General features: G+C 34.8%; 1 protein-coding gene and 1 non-coding gene across 2 annotated transcripts in view; one reads left to right on the top strand and one right to left on the bottom strand.

Annotated features, from left to right (window-relative positions):
- Positions 1-17,298, top strand: part of LOC100742132 — a 92,609-nt gene that overhangs the window by 70,729 nt on the left and 4,582 nt on the right. The window contains exons 6-17 of the mRNA XM_024364530.2: positions 2,003-2,160; positions 2,488-2,634; positions 11,854-12,001; positions 13,385-13,510; positions 13,613-13,766; positions 13,854-13,914; positions 14,082-14,336; positions 14,403-14,612; positions 14,705-14,867; positions 14,955-15,238; positions 15,520-16,359; positions 16,562-16,802. Coding sequence (XP_024220298.1) covers positions 2,003-2,160; positions 2,488-2,634; positions 11,854-12,001; positions 13,385-13,510; positions 13,613-13,766; positions 13,854-13,914; positions 14,082-14,336; positions 14,403-14,612; positions 14,705-14,867; positions 14,955-15,238; positions 15,520-16,359; positions 16,562-16,802 — 2,787 coding nt within the window. The remainder of the gene's footprint in view (positions 1-2,002; positions 2,161-2,487; positions 2,635-11,853; positions 12,002-13,384; positions 13,511-13,612; positions 13,767-13,853; positions 13,915-14,081; positions 14,337-14,402; positions 14,613-14,704; positions 14,868-14,954; positions 15,239-15,519; positions 16,360-16,561; positions 16,803-17,298) is intronic.
- On the bottom strand, positions 12,813-12,933 carry LOC112212041. Its single transcript, XR_002945829.1, has one exon. It is a non-coding gene; the product is annotated as a U5 spliceosomal RNA (small nuclear RNA).

The following is a 17,298-nucleotide window of genomic DNA, read 5'->3' as shown; positions in this document are numbered from 1 at the left end:
TTGCGATGAAAACTGATGACTATTGCAGGGATGTTCGTCGGGGAAGCACAATTTTTGAGAATGAAACGATTTTTTAGTAACATGATACTAAAATCTCTCGTTACACCGATTCTTGTAAATACCACATTCTTGTGACGTGATTTTTAGTTCATAGAATAACGATAAAGAAGACCTCTCTTTCGCTTAATAGAATTATCCGTTTAAATTATATTTGCGTGGTTTTTTACGGTGGCGTAATGTTAATTTTCACATCGTTTCAATTTATTGTGCGTTCGTGAGTACACATTTAATCATCGCGACGGACGATTCATTAACACGCGAGCAAGTGTGCAATAATAGTGTTCCAGCAACGATTTCGCCATGTCTTATGCATGATTTCGTTGATTCGAATACTAAATGCCGAGCACCACGCTCTATAAAGCTGTTGTTCAAGCAAGCTCTTAACGAAACGTTGCGCGTCATTTAATTATCGAAAACTTTATCACGATGCTTTTAACAGTCGTTGTAAATTTACTTCTTTGAACTTTCTTGTAATGACAGAATTACAAGGATGCGTGCCAGCCATTTTGCTACATGAATATTAAATGATTTCATGAAACTTTTATACGTATTACTGCAATGATAACACTAACTATTCTGTAACATAATGATAATTGAATTTATTTCCTAAATTTTTTTTAGTATATAAATTTAACGTTAGCGCGTGTTTATATGAATATTAATAGCCAACTCCGTTTAAAGAGATCAAGGCAAAGAAATCACATGAAACATAGTTGCGCGCAAATGCAAACCACATTCTCATAAGAAGTATTGGTATGCCGCGAACTGTGAGAACTACGTTTGTCATTGATCGCGTAATTTATGCTTACTGACGGTTTGTTCTGCAATTACGTGAAACTTTTTACTACTATCTATTTCCTTTTAGTGACGAGCTTATAGCCAGAGCTTATAAACACAGCGTGGCATAAAATTTTCACTCTCTAAGTTTCACGATTATTGACCATGAGACTAGACGTAGCAAGTTTTATGATACATTTATAACGCCAATTTTATCGTTTGACGTCAACGCAGATTGTCTCGTGTAGACGATACATTATTCCAATATTCCATTGACGTAAGAATATTTAACGCTTAGCGTATTAAAATATTTATATTGAATCTGATAATTTCATATAGAATTTAATTACTCTTTTTTGTATATTTATGATTGTTCGACGTTCATGTAGTCTGGACGAAAATACATGTTGGAAAATTTGATGGAAGATTGCTAATTAATAAAATGGATAATAACTAATTACTAATCGGTGATCAGTTAGTAAAGTAGGACAATTTTGATGCAAATCGCATTTCGTTAAAAGGAACGTAGAGCGATTTTCCGGGGACGAGCGCTTCGCAAGATGAAAGCTAGAAATCTGTGACTGCACGATGTGAAGTATACGCTGGCGCCAGTGATCCGATATAATAGAGACGCGTGTGTATGATCCTTAATTAGCATAGAAATTGATGAATACGTGAAAAATGGTGTATCTCGGGGATTTGGTCGCCATTATGGAGGAACGTGACTTTGACAGGGACGCCATCGACGCGGACTCTCTCGAGTCCGAGGTAATGGAACTTATTTGCTCGTATCTAGATGATAGGAAAGAAACGTACACTGTATGATGTTCAAATTTTGAAACGTACAACTCTGTCCATCAAATATACACATTGTTCTAAATATTTTATTACTTACAAAAATTGTATACGATTGTAAGAAAAATATAACACGATGACTCTTCTTGCACGATTAGACCCGCGTTCTCTCTTTGCGTCTTTTCTTTTCTTTCAGCGTTACATACTAATTGATCTACGCGACGTAAAATTGTAAGAACTGTTACCGTAATACGAATCCATAATATAATCTAACCACTTGTCACATTAATTCTCCAAGTTCGTAAAGTATACTTGAATACGTAACTTCACGAAACATTGACAACACGCTATATCACATGCGTTATTGCAGGCTATACAATTGTCAACGGGTCCAAAACAGTTGGATCTCAGTAACGGGGGCCTGTCAAGGATTCCCGACAGTGCTATAGCGTTCCCAGCGATAGAAGAGCTAATACTGAGCCAGAATCAACTTACGAACACGAAGAACAATATGATATTACTACACAGGTATGACGTAGACATTCTGTACGGAAACTAATTTTGCTAATGCTGCTGTTGAAATCAATTATTGCTGTTTCCTATCCTGCATTCTGTCAACTATATCGTAAAGTAATATATAACGAACAATAAATATCGAATGAATAATAATGAATACATAATATATAATAGCGTGTTTTATAAATCTACTATTATTAACAAATTTCCATTCATATCAAGTGTCCGATTCATTAATCATAAAGTTCATTAATCGGAAAGTAATACAATCGATGAAACGAATAGTTTATTGATATCGCTAGAGGGGTTAAGTTGAATGAGTTTCTTTTTATAACGAAGGTTCCCGAAACTTCATATCCTCCATCTGGAGTGCAACGAGCTGAAGAGAATACCACGGGAATTACTGGAGCTTACGGGGTTGACCTACCTCAATCTCTCAGACAACAAAATCGAGAAAATTCCGGCCGACATAAGCCAGCTTATCAAGTATGTAGAGTCAATTTTACCAGATTTATCGCTTTAGGAAACATGCTACGAGAGATATGCGATCCCTTGCACAATGTTTCCTTGCTAACCAATTATTTTTTCATATATCGGAATAGTTAATAAAAAATAGTTAATAAAATATTCAGAGTCGATCGAACGATTAGAAAGAAATGGCTGGTTATCAGGATTACGAGGAAATGAAGAATAATTCGACGGCAGAAGTAAAATGATAGTACCGAATTTTTGCTCATAATTTTCTTATATTACACATAATTCTTAGTTATAAAAGCGTAACGATATTCGTGAATTGTTAGCGAAGTTTGTACGTTATTCATAGAGCAGGGAGCAAAGTAAACTACTTATTACGGAAATTTTGTTATGCTATGAAACATTATCGTTATCATCAATTTTTAATTGAACGTTTCTAGGTAATTTAGTATACCTTTTCGCATTAAACTTTTTATTATCTTATGAAACACTGTTAATTTCAAATTAAACATTTCCTGGCAATTTAACTTCCATCTTACGTATCTGTAGTAGGTCAGTTACTATTAATCGATAAATTAATATTACTATCGTCGTAAATATTTTGATCGCGCCCTTATTAATTTAACGATAGAAGCAATTGGAAGAGTATGCCACTAAAACTTGTAGATAATTATATAAAAAGTGGTACAGAACATCTCCGCGGTTTTAAGGGATTACGATGTAATATTCTAAAAATCGTTGGAATTGGTAAAATTGATTTCTCATGGAACCGATATATATCAGATCTATCAATAAATGCTGAACAGCGTGAAAGAAACTAAGAAATATGAGGTTTCTCGAATCACGATTTGACGTGGAATAGCATGGCTGGGGCATTGAAGGATATTCAACGGAGAGAACGTTTCTGGGAAGAAATGTTTTCAATCATACAGAAGAATCGTAATTTTAAGATGTCTGTGACGTCTCCTTTTCATATCAGCCGTGATTGAAGAGTCACTTATCAAACGTAAAATTTTACCCGAAGAATATCTTACAAAAAAGAAGAGAATTGTAAATTCTAAGTTCAAGAAAAATCTTCCATTTTTTATCAGGGATATGAAAGATCATTTAATCTTATAGCAATCAGCGAAAATCACACCAAGAATTTGACATTAATAGCTTTAATGACCTTTTTCATATCTCAAGACTTAAGTAGAAGATGCTTACGACGATATCCGCAGTGTTTGGATTCGTTTAAAAACTTCATCTTCGTCAGTTTTCATCGAAAAGAAGAAAAAGAAGGAAAAATAAATCAACGCCAGATAGTTGTTCTATCCTCGACAAAACTATATTGAACAATTTTTTATTTTCGAATAAATGAAAGTGTTCGTTGATACACAGAAATGTTAATTTTCAAAGTCTTAAAATATTTAAACAGTTTTAATTCTAAATATCATTCTATCGTCGAACAGGAATAGATAACGTGATGTGCATGCGCGATTATTAGCGTGAACATTTAAACGATGGAAGCTGCAAATTCATAGTGATCCATTCTGGAAATTCATAGTGAGATACGATAATTCGTTGGATATATACGCGAGTTGTTCAATTTCCAGAGACGATCGAAGTTTATCGTGCCAAAGATCTGTCGATAAATCAACGCTGCTTCCGCGCCATGATAACAGAAAGTTATTCGTTAATTAATCGAACGAATCGCCGTGTCAGGTATAGGTATATATATATATTTGTTGATTTCCTTGCATCCGGAAAACCCTTACCTAGTCGACGGTGTGCTAATTAAGATAAATTGCCTAACCCCATGGATAATTAAAGCTGGAATCGAATAGAAACCGATATCACGATCTGCGCTTCAAACCTCGTTAGTTCCAGTGAAATATAGAAATCTCTAACAAAGACCACAGGAATTGAACTACATTTCTTATCATTAATTACAATATCTAATTGACCTTAATTTATTAATTCTTAAGAAATCTTTTTTCTTTTTTTATTTTACTACGTAATGACTTTACTACTTTAATTCTTCTTTTTTTCTTCAATTTCGAGAAACTTTACAATTTGTCGAGTAAGAACATTCGATAATTTAATTCCATCGTACTAATTCGGTTTTAGAAAGAAGCATGTGACAGCTTTTTCTAGACATTGAAAAAGCATTTGATAATAAAGTATGATACGAAAGCCTGTTATACAAAATCAAACAAAAATTTCCAACATTCTAGCATAATCTCGTAAAATTATGCCTCGAGGACTGATCATTCTTCGTCAAAAATCAGAACTCCATCTCAGATGTTTACAATATCGTTGCTGGACTTCCACAGGGCAGTGTATTAGGTCTTGTACTATATATATTGTACTGCATTAAAATTTTATACATTTTCACGTTCACGTATTCATGTTTGTTGAAAGTTGAAGAGAAAAACACTTGTCGGGAAAAGAAAATCTAGACTGAGTTCCAAGAAGAAGAACTATAATTTTGCATTATAAGCTGAAGATACGATCCTTCTTGTTATTCTAGTCTAATTATTCGACAGTCCTATTAATTTATATCGTGTATAATTCCTAAGAGACAAAAACACACGTTAAATTGCACGTGTAACATGCACAAACTTCTCTACACGACGTTGTTTAGTTACGAAAGTCGCGTGTAGCAGAAAGTTGCATTTAGAAATTGAAACTTTGCTAGTTAAGTTTGTTACGCAAGGCTATTACAGACACGTAAAATCGCAAATCGCTACGTTTACATGGATAAGGTCACGGTGATTCCTTACAGTCTGAATCAAATTTTTGTTTGTGGAGAAATAATTTGTATAATTCCGTATTCCGTATTTACATAGTTCAAGGTGAAACGATTTAGCGAAAATATTACATTAACGTACCTACGATTGAAACTTGCGAAATGTTGTATTGTATTCTGTAAAATGGTACGTAGGTTTACGCTTACTCGCCTTTCGTGTGCTAAATTTTACAAGATTGAAATTCAGGGTAGCGATATAATTATCCGCCTCCAGATTTACATTTTAATCGATTTGTAGTAACGGTACTTGCATCTGTCTAAAATATATAATTTAACGTTGAATTAATAATCAGAAGAATCACATACTATTTATTTGTGGAATTAGCAGACTATGAAATTAAATTGCTCGTGAAAAGGCAATAATACATTTTACTGTTTACTATATATGATATCACTTTTAGCAATTTCTGACGACGCATTACGGTTGATAGTATAAATATCGTAAATATATTTAGTATGCACTGGCATAACAGCTCATCAATTGGCAATTACACACGGCTAAATCGAATATCATTCCACGTGCCGTTCTTTACACGCAAAATTCGTGCCAAATCTTGTTCGAGCCAAACAAAGATAAACGTTTTGGACGCGTAGGTGGGTTAATAAATCGCGCAAAGCGTCTCATCCGACTAGCCGATCGCGAGGGGCCCGTGTAATTAAGTCGGAGATTACGTAAAGTTTCTCGAAAAGTGCTTTCCACCGGCCGGAAACAAGGATGCCAAACGTTCGCCAGAAAGAGGAACTACGGTGTGAGCACGAGCCCACTAACACATATCCCCGTGCCTTCTACCAAACACACACGTCGCTCACCTGTAATAGAGAGAAAGAGAAAAAATGAAACACGTATAAGAATGCATTTGCACGAGAGAGAATGGCAAAAGCTAAAGCCAACTTGGCCGGTGGGATGGAGTTGGGCAACACGCCCAGAAGTCGTACATCGGTGTGCAGTGGTGCAGAAACAACGAAGGAAGAAGAGCCGTGCCGCGAATTAATACGAAACTTTCCAATAATCAGCTGGCGGCCACGGAGGGCCGTATTTGCCTCTGGATTAGTTGAAATGTGATATGGAATATGGGAGAGAGACGAATTCGTGGCATGTGGAAGTAATTGCAATGGTGAATTCAGAGAGTTAATCGCAAAAATATTGAAAATTTTCTTCTTTTTTTTCCTTTTTTTCTTTGTTAATGCGGTTTTAATCTTCTTGAGGAGATTATTCTGCAATATTGAAAATTAATGAAGGAAAAATTAATGTATCTTATTTGAACATTTCAAACTGTAAATTAATTAATGTAAATAAAACTTTGACACGGCTGTCGAATTTTTCATTAGGGCAAATTATATAAATGTAAATTATAGATAATAATTGTACGTTGCGAAACTCGAATTTTATATTCGTACTGTACACGTGCTATTAATTAAAGATTGCGATGGCGATTCCCCTTTCTGACCTTGCATTTATGCCATTTTAACTTCCTCCCTCTTGTAATCCTATGATTTCTAGCTAAATTACTGCAGGATACGAAGAGGGGAGCGAAATATAGAGAAATTATTTATGTAGTTATGTAAACGAGATTGTATGGATGAGTCATATACTACGTAAGGATATAATGCAATTGTTCAAATATATTAAACAAATTATTCCGTTTAAATGATATATAAATTTATTAACGACATCAATCAATCTTTCTAAAAACAATCGAACTTGTTGAAAGCTTAAACGTCTGCTTCAAATTACATTCAACGTTATTTAAAAAATGGTTGCAATGCTGTTTTAATAGTAAATTATTTTTTCCTACTCTTTATTAAGGAAGTATGTTACGTTGTAATCAATAACAGTCTATTTGGTGCTATTATTTTCAAAGTATAAAAAATAATAACTATTCACTACATCCAACTGAATGTTCAGGAAATTCTATGCTCAGGTGAATTTTAAAAAGTTTCCAACCGTGTTGGGTATTTCTTGTTAGTAGCACGAGGAACCATTCCATTCACCGTAATTAACAACGCTAATTATTAATCGCTTGTTACTACAACAACTCAATAGAAAATGGCAGCAATCTGATACAAAATTCAAACCGAAATTGGAACGGTATTTGACAGATTAATTTATAGTTCTACTTCAACGAAAGATTAAATTTAATTAAATTTCAAACTAATATCAGAGTTAGCACAATCAAATTTGTTAACAACACGCTCTTAGAGATATTCAAGGATTAAATTGGTTATTACGTTACATACTTTTTACGGAATGTGAATGAACTCTTTCATTATTTATAAGTGAAAGAGCAGGTTCCTTATCCGCATTTTAAACTGTACATGAGGCATTATGTAAAATGAATGCGTGCAGCTATGTTCTTCATTCCATGGTAATCGTAAATTATAAAAAAAATTGTCATTTTGTACTCTATAAAAGAAAATCATAAGGCATTTTTAAAATTATATAAATATTTCATGAAAGAAAATAGAGAGATTTTCATTTTGAGTTTAACGGTTTCTAAAACTTAGAAAATATTTTTTCTTGCTACTTGCCATTAAATTAACCCGTTATTCATACGATAACAGTATACAGTTTACATTATACAGTTAAAAAATATTATTTAACTATATAACACCTAGATGAACACAGCAACACAAACATTTCGCCTATTTAAGTAAATATGAAAATACAATCATAAAAAAGAGGACCAGCTGCTTTTTCTCAGCCTTTTTTACTAAAACAAAAGAATCATTTAAAATATTAAATAGAGTCCCGAGTCCCCTGTAAACTGCATGCATAACTGAATCTTCAAAAAGTAGCTTCTCTTAGTTGTTTCATTGTGTAGCAGGATAGCAACGATGCAATTAATTTTCTTTTTGTGAAATGGATATTGGTGCTTTCTATACTGGAAGAAAAATTTTATTATTAGAAATTTCCCTTCTTTATATCCTCAAGATGTTTCTTTTCTTAACTGTTATACCCACCTACATTATCTAGAAAAAGTCGTTTAATCATCGTTTCCTTTCCGACGATCATCTATTTCATAAAAATTGCCACTAATAAATGTTTGCGCTGCCATGATGGTGAAGAAGCGAAAGACTTTAAGAAACATACAATTACGTATTACACGTATCGTCAGAAAAGTAGGCAAAAGAAGAAAACGAAACAAAAGAAAAAGAAGTGACCGAAAGGACCAACAACCTGCTCGCTTCCCCGAAGGGAAGAGCCGTTTAAAATATTCAACGCGGTCTCTGGGAGGCCGTAGCAACGAGAAGATCTTAAAGAAGAATCTACGTAACGGCTTGAAGTTTCTCAACTCGAAGAGAACAAGAGCCCTTCGCGAGAAGCGCAATTTAAAAGCTCCTTATCACTGAATTTCTTTTCCCTGAACGAGCCACACTCGTGGAACAATGCAGCCAGCCAAACAGTGGAACCGTGCAATTACTTCCCGATCAGACGGTGCGATCAGAAAGAGCGCACATCCCTCGTTACTCGAGTCCATGTATAAGCAAAGATAAAGATTTACTTTCTTTATTTATTTAATTTAATATCTCTCGTCAAAATGTTAGCGATCATAATTTGCATATACACAGTCACTCGTAAGAAAGCGTACATTTTGATTAATCTTTTTATATAAATGTGTTAATCTTTTTATATAAATTAAATAGCAGATTGTTTCGTATTGGTTATAGCTGGCCCTAATTTTAGCGAAATACACGAAATTCGTTATTAATCAGTTTTAAATATTATTACTAGAATTAATCTTATCCACAGCTTAAGACTACGTTATTAAAGCTTAATGTTCTCAATAAAGCTGTACGATCTGTATCTTCCCTTCGAAATTTATTCAAAAACGAAACCATTATATCGTGGATAAAGCAAAGTTCTCTAAGAAGTTCCCAACTTCTGTATAACGTAAACAGACCGACAACGTATACACTTCCTTGCAACCCCGTTAACCATCGACCAATCGTTGGCTGTTGGTACCGTCAGGCTAGAATACAAGGAATCAACATAAACCAGCTTACACCACTAACAAAAGCTAATATCTCCTTTCTGTTACGTCAGAGTGGTCAGCCAAGCCATCCTTGGTCTTCTCCCTCTTTCTTCCTCGACACAGGATCTAACTTGGATACGCTTCGACTAGCCACGGACTTCTTAGTACCCCGAAGAACTCGCGCGAGCGTGCACCAGCTTGTAACTTCGCAAACCTATCGTATCCTAAACTACTGACAGCTTGCCGAGTGACATTTGCAGAGACTGCGTGGAAGAAACTGTTCAACTATTTAGTAGAAGGGCGTTCGAGTGTGAAGCTGCAACGGATGTTCCAAATACTCTACGAGAGAGTGGTACTACGTTGGAGGAAGTGCTGTGCGGTGGTTTTATTAGGAGAATATTGAGTAACTTACATGCTATAACTCCGTTGAAGAATTTCGTTGAAGAATTGTTCGAGATATTTAAGGTCCTGTCAGGCTAACAGTTATTATTTTGAAGAAATTAGTAGATATCACTACATGGTATTTTGAAACAAGCAAAAGGGTATTATAATAGTTAATTGCGAATGATTTTGGATGATTCCGGTGATATTGGACACTTTGAAATCTCCAATTTCCAAGATCTGCACAATATACATTTTTAAGAAAAATCTTAAAGGATTTGAAGAATTCTATTAGAAGATTGCTTGGAATATGCTTTGAGATACTCTTTGAGAGCAGTTGCATTATATTGAGGAAATTGTAGAACATCGTAAAACAAGTGAAAAGAGTATCATGAGTTCATGATCTCTAAGTATGATCAATGAAGTATGAATCATAGGAGTGTTCAGAAAAGCAGCAGAGGATTAAACTGCTTTAGCATTAATCTAGAGGAAATGGTACGGAATGGGTCAAATCTAAATGTACAACTTACTGTATACCTATAATTAGTCGAACTATGTCTAACAGTACATGTAATTGAATAAGCTAATAGTGTTTAATGAGCTTTGACAAAAATTGCATGGATTTTATGTCCTGAAATACTGCTAAAGTACACAGCATGTTGAATGCAATTTGCTAGATTTGCATATAATAGTGGCCCTTTAAGTGCTTCAAGAGAACATTAAATAAATGAAATATCAGTGACACTGAAGAATTTAATTTCAGAGTTGCAGCAGATTAAATCGTATATTATTGCGCAATCCGTGAGTACTCAACAAACATATTGATTCGTTGCTTTGAGGAAATTCTTCATGAAAGTAAATGGACCTCATTCTAAAAGGTCGAGAAGACACGATAATACATAATGAAGAATCAGAAAACGTAAAAGAAATTTCTAGAAGAATATAATGTTTCAGCTATCCATTATAGAATGTTTGAAAGGATACTCTAGAATTTTAGGGACGTCCACTCTTCTTAAGCATCAGGCGAAATATATGAAATGACAAAGCAGGTGAGAAGTGGTCGCGTGCTCTAGAAATAAGTGCGTGCTCGAGGAGTGGATAAGAGGATATAAAGAGGATTTAGTATGGTGACTCGATAGAATAAAGGGATAAAGCAAAATTGCGATTAAAATCCAAATAAAACTATAAATTAAATTTTCCCATATTCTTTTCTGTTCCTCAATCTCAAAAAGTTATCAAGAAAGGAACAACATACATAATAGTTAAAAAAGAAAATAGATATTTCTGAAAGCAATCAACTTTTTCCACCTTCTTTACAGAACATTTTTTCAAACTAATAATTAATTTACTAATACTATTTATTAATACTAATATTATTCTCCGAAAGAACAAAGAGAGCGAAAGTGGAAAATATTCTTTTCTAAATATATTTTCGTACAACTACGTTCACTTACAATATACGGCGCAACTTTCGACGCGTAGCGCCAATTAATTTTGTAAATTAATTAACTAATTACATCCGATTTATAGTTTCGACTGTATCGGTTAACACAGCAACGATTTCGATTTTACTTTAAAAACTGAAAGTCTATCCGATGACACAGATGCTTACTGCCAGGAAGGTTTTCACCATAATTTGAAACTTTCTACTCAAGTGCACATCCTGTGGGCGGCCCGTTCGTTTAGGTTCACCGATTCGTTTGTCCGTACAGCGAGGGTGCAACGTGCATTGACATCGAATCGCTGCAGTGTTAATTTATCTCGATTTAGTCCAATAAAACTGGAAACCGGAAATGCCACTCAATGTGTCAATGAAAAAGAAATATTGATCTCTATTAATTGATTGTTCTGATTATGGTGATAAAAATAAAATTTTGGTTTAACATTTCGTGATTTAGAAACGGTTTCGGCATCAACGTATTTAAACAGTAATAATTCGTGGATTTAAATATTACAAAGTGCAAACATAAGAGGCAATTATTTTTTTAATATAATACGCCAATATTTGAAATATTCCTTCTGTAAATTTTATCCAATTCTGTTGATATGATAATCGAAGTAATCTTTGCAAATAATTTTCCGCAGCCTGAAAGAGTTAATCTTGGATCGTAATGGGATCAGAGAGCTACCGCACGAGCTCGTGGAGCTGAAGAACTTGAGAAACATTTCCTTGGCTGGAAATTGCCTCAGCAGTTTGCCATCTTTTTTCAACATGCGAGCTCTCGCGCTAACGGTATGTCGAATACATTTTACGAAATTATTAAAGGATTTTGTAATTTAAAATTCGCGCGAAGACACCGTTACTCTGAACAGCCGCGGAACGATGAGGCAACATTTCTTGCAATAGATGTAATTCCAGGCTAATGAATCCTGCAATTATTCCGATTTATTAATTACAGAGGAAAGAAAGATGTGCTAAAGATGTGCTCTAGAAATCTAATCGGTAGGATTCTTGAATTACTGAAGAAGTTTTATATTTCATTAAACAAAAACTATTGAATGATTTGGAAAGTTCATAGAGCAGCTTAAAAATAATTTGCAAAGTTCATAGAGAAACTTAAGAATGATTTTAAAGTCACGTATTCTCATAGAATTATTCATTTCGTGAAATAATTTGTATGGATAATTTTTTTACATTTTATAAAAATCTAAGATATAGACTTTGACTTCGTCCATCGACAATTAACATTGTGACATAAAGACCTCTAATATATCCGCACAAATATCTGTAACAAAAATTGTTGTCGATTGATTTTAATAGGTAGTGTATATATTATCTCTATAAGCAGTACTCTGTGAGAAAAGTCCTACTTTTTAAAGAATTCTCAAACTCACGCGATGAGTAATGACAAGTTTTCCTGATGCAAGCAAAATAAGAAAAGTACTATAATTTGTCCACAATGCTTCACGAAAATGTATTCTACGATTAAGTTATTAATTAAAATCTCTTCTTTAATAATACTACTCCTCTCTGGCTTCAGTATTTGCTATCCTATATATATGTAGGAAAGCTAAGAAATGATTATGTTTTAATTACAATTATGACCTAGCTTGTGCCAGGTCGTACAAAAATTCTATCTATAGACTTCATCAATCGTTCCCCTCCACGGAAATCTTTAGTAAAAGGCGAAAGATTTATACGTCATTGAAGGGAAACCAGAATGATGAAACATGATTTCAATTACCTTTATGTGCATATCTCAACACATTTTACCTTTGAGAAACTCGATCGATTAGGTAGCCACCTGGCGGCCAACTAAGGTACCAGTGCATATTCAGGATCATTGATCATAAATCATGCACAACGTGTCACCCCATATTAGTGCTATTCTATATTATATGATTACATTAAATTGCAATATACGTACAAAATTTGAAAAACATTTTATGAATTATAAGTATATAGTTTATATTTTATTTAAACACGATATTTATCGCTTCCTTTAATATTTAATAATCTTTATTATTTTCACATTTAGTACCTGTAACTAGTATTTTTAATATAAATATTTATGTTGTAATAAAATAAATTGTGTACTTAAACAAAAAATTTAATTATTTAAAAATATAAAAATATTTAATCAAATTACATTAAATTTTTATTGAATATTTTTAGGACGTTTTATCGAAGGCAGACCACAGCAAAGATTGCAAGGATGAAAAGCATAATCAGAATAATTTGTATAAAGTCAATCTACGAAATAATCAACTCAAAGGAAATATTATACTTGGAAATTACGGAGTAGGTATCCTCATATTGATAAATATGTAATTACGATATACGTAAAAGTCTTAGCCATAATGATTAATGAGCGTTACCATTTCTATTTCCTTTTTAATCAAGAATTTAACGCATCTAGACGTCAGTGAAAATAGCATTGAAAAATTGGACATCAGTGCTCTTCAAGAATTGAGGAGCGTTCGTTGCGCGCGAAATATTTTAACAGAATTGACGGTCTGCGGAAGAAATATCGTTTCTCTTATTGCTGGAAACAATAGTAAGACCTTTTTTATTCTTTTATCACATACGGATTATGAACGCAGAAAATAATTTTTATTTGAGGAAATCATTTGTTATCTTGCAGAATTAAAAAAGCTAACTATCGAGCCCGTACCTGTGAATCTTGAACATCTAGACGTTTCCTAGTAAGTAAAACTGAAATAAGAATAATAATAAAATACTATCTTTCAGAATCAGAATACTAATTCAGAATACTAATCAGAATAAATATATTTAAATATACATAGTTATAATTACATAAAGTATTCTGTATAACGATGTTACACAAATACATTCTAGTATTTTATCTTAGCAACAATTTAGATGCACTTCCGGAATGGATACCAGATCTACCCTTATTGCGCGCTCTTTTTGCGTCTCACAACGCTTTAACAGCTCTCCCAGACAGACTGCTAACGCAGCCGTCAAGATTGGAAGTCCTTCACTTACCTCACAATAGACTACAAGCCCTTCCGCCACCAAGGAAACCATTGAACATCGTTCACTTGACTCTGCAAGACAATGCACTAACTGCATTACCAACGAGTTTCTTCACCAACACCGAAAAGTACACGCATAGTCTTATTTGCTCAACGAATATACATACGAATAATATAATAATCTTTTTATATAGGATGAAGGTATTAAATCTGTCCAATAATCGACTGTCAGAACTTCCACACTTGGGAGAAGGAAACAAAAGCCGTCATACTAATCACAACTTGGAGAAACTATATCTGACTGCAAATTGTTTAACAGACACGGCTTTGGACACTCTTGCGAAATTGACTTCTTTAAGGGTTCTTCATATAGCGTACAACACTTTGGACACGCTTCCAGAAAGGTATACATTACAAGCTTTCATTTTTTACAATATTTAATGTTTTATTTCAATTTGATATTAGAATCGAGGATTAAAAATATATCTATTTACAGCTGTATAGTCTCTTGGACTGATTTAGAAGAATTAGTATTATCTGGAAATCGTCTTCAATATTTGCCAGACAATGCGGCCAATTTACGGCATTTACGCGTGTTACGTGTCCACTCCAATCGGCTCCTAACTTGTCCGACATTTAATAAAACAACATCGTTAAAGGTAATTCCGATAATATAAACCTCTTATTGTTAGAATGAAATATTAGAAACGTTTTATATTGATTAAATTGTATTAATTAAATGGCAGGTATTAGATTTAGCTCATAATCAACTGGACAGGGTGAACATGGCTACTTTAGTGCCACCACAGCTTCAATTTCTTGACATATCCTGCAATTCGAGACTCCACGTCGACCCCAGACAATTCCAAGTATATAGATCTCAACGACCAATATCCTTGGTTGATGTATCTGGACAAAATAGACCGAGTCTACCTTCTCATCCTCATCAACAGGAAATGGTTTCAGCAGAAAGAGGATCTGAACAACCTTGGAGATTAGGTTTCTCAGAAACAGCAGGATCTAGAGAAAGGTGATATTTATTTCTTCAAACTTCATTGGGTATTGGAGTGACGATTATTCTCAGTTAATTGAATATTAGCTAATCTAAATTATCTGTTGAATTGGTTGGCCCTCTTTTCCTTTTATATAGAAACGACTATTACGACTATTTTATTTCCCAATAATAATATAATGAACACGTTGCATTACACTCTCATATACTGAAATAATGGAAACAAAAATTCTCCAAGTTTCAGATCTAAAGTTAAATTGATACTCCCAAAAGCATAATCGCGTGATTTGTATGCACAGATTATACGTATCGCAAGTTCGAATGCCATCCTTTTGCAACGTGGAGGGCCTATTCGGTATATTCGACGGTGGTTCGAACCAGGAAGCGCCAAGCGCACTCCAGGAAATGATCCCGCGTCTTTTACTGGAGGAGAGGACCGTACGAGAAACATCGAAAGAATACTTAAAATACACGTTACTGTCTGCCCATAGAGAGTTGAAGGAAAAGGGTCAGAAATATGGAATTGACGCGACTTTGGTGCACATTGTCAGAATTCAATCGCAACAAGCGTACCCAAAAACATCGACAAAATATTCATTGAAGGTAGCAACTTCAGGAGATGCAAAAGCGGTTCTCTGTAGAGCTGCTGGCCCTTTGACTTTGGCACCTCCCAAGAAGGTTCCTGTGAAAAATCAGTTAGGCAACGCGGCAATGTTTCCTCTGGTGGTTCCTGATCCCACGTTTGAAGAGGTAGATATAGAAGATGACGACGAATTTGTGATAATCGGCAATAGAAGATTGTGGGAGGTGCTGAGCGTTCAGGAAGCCGTTCGAGAAGCCAGGGCGGAAGCCAGTCCTGTTTTGGCCGCTAAAAGGCTTCAAGATCTGGCACAGGCTTATGGTGCAGAAGACAATTTGAGTATCGTAGTGGTGCGACTTACAGGACCTAATCAAGGTGATCTAGATCAATTGATGAGAGAGCTGAGACACGCGGTAGGAAAGAACAGAGGTCAAACGGAGGCAGGGTGTCCTTGTCCTTGTTGCGTGCCACTGGCTGCTCATAAGCCACCGGGACCATGCTGCTGTCACGCGAACGAAGGCTATTATTTAAACGGCGTGTTGAAAAGCATAGTGAATAGGTGAGAAGCTCGTACGAAATTACGTAATAGCAATTCTAGAAAATATTTCGCGGAAGTAGGCGAAGAGGAATTAGAGAAGATTACTGAAAAGATGACCTATACAGATAGTAACTGCAGTGCAGTTGCATTAGGATACTTTTCTAGCAGAAAATATACATATGTAGACGTAAGTGGAAAGATTGAACGATTTTATAATGTGTAGGTCAAACAAAGCTCACAATGGATCTGGTAGATATTTTAAGAACCGCCGATCGACGCAGGAAAACGAAAGTCCGTCGTATAAAGATGACAGAAGTTCACCGAGTGGTCAGTCTGATCAAGCTAGTGATAGTACTTTCAAATCAAGGCATCCTACTGGTAGAGTCTGGTCTGGAAGTGCCGCTTCCAGAGCCACGAACAAAGCTCGGCAAAGCGTTGTGGTGAAAGAAAATGGCACGAGAAAGGTAAGTAAATATTTTTATTTCTTTTCATAGTGTGACTGATTATGTATACAGAGTGGTTGATAACTGGTGGTACAAGCGGAAAGGGGGTGATTCTACGCGAAAAAAAAGTCGAAAATATAGAATAAAAATTTTTCGTTTGAGGCTTTGTTTTCGAGAAAATCGTTCTACGCGAAAAAAGAAATCGAAAATATAGAATAAAAATTTTTCGTTTGAGGCTTTGTTTTCGAGAAAATCGACTTTGAATTTTCGCTCGGTACGCGTGCAGTTTATCACGTCTCGTTATAACGGATCTCACTGTAGATCGTTGTCTCGATGAAAAAATGAAAAAAAAAAAAAAATTTTTTTTATCCTATATTTTTGACTTCTTTTTTCGCGTAGAATCACCCCTGTTTGTTCGACCAATCGCGGGGAGACGTAGTCGCTAGCAGAGACGTCAACGGGAGTCGTAAATTCCCATTACGATTATAACAATCGACACCACGACTTGATCGACCCC

The sequence above is a fragment of the Bombus impatiens genome, unplaced genomic scaffold, assembly GCF_000188095.3.
Source record: "Bombus impatiens unplaced genomic scaffold, BIMP_2.2 scf_0099, whole genome shotgun sequence".
NCBI classification, from domain to species: domain Eukaryota; kingdom Metazoa; phylum Arthropoda; class Insecta; order Hymenoptera; family Apidae; genus Bombus; species Bombus impatiens.
This window is presented reverse-complemented; position numbering and strand designations above follow the sequence as displayed.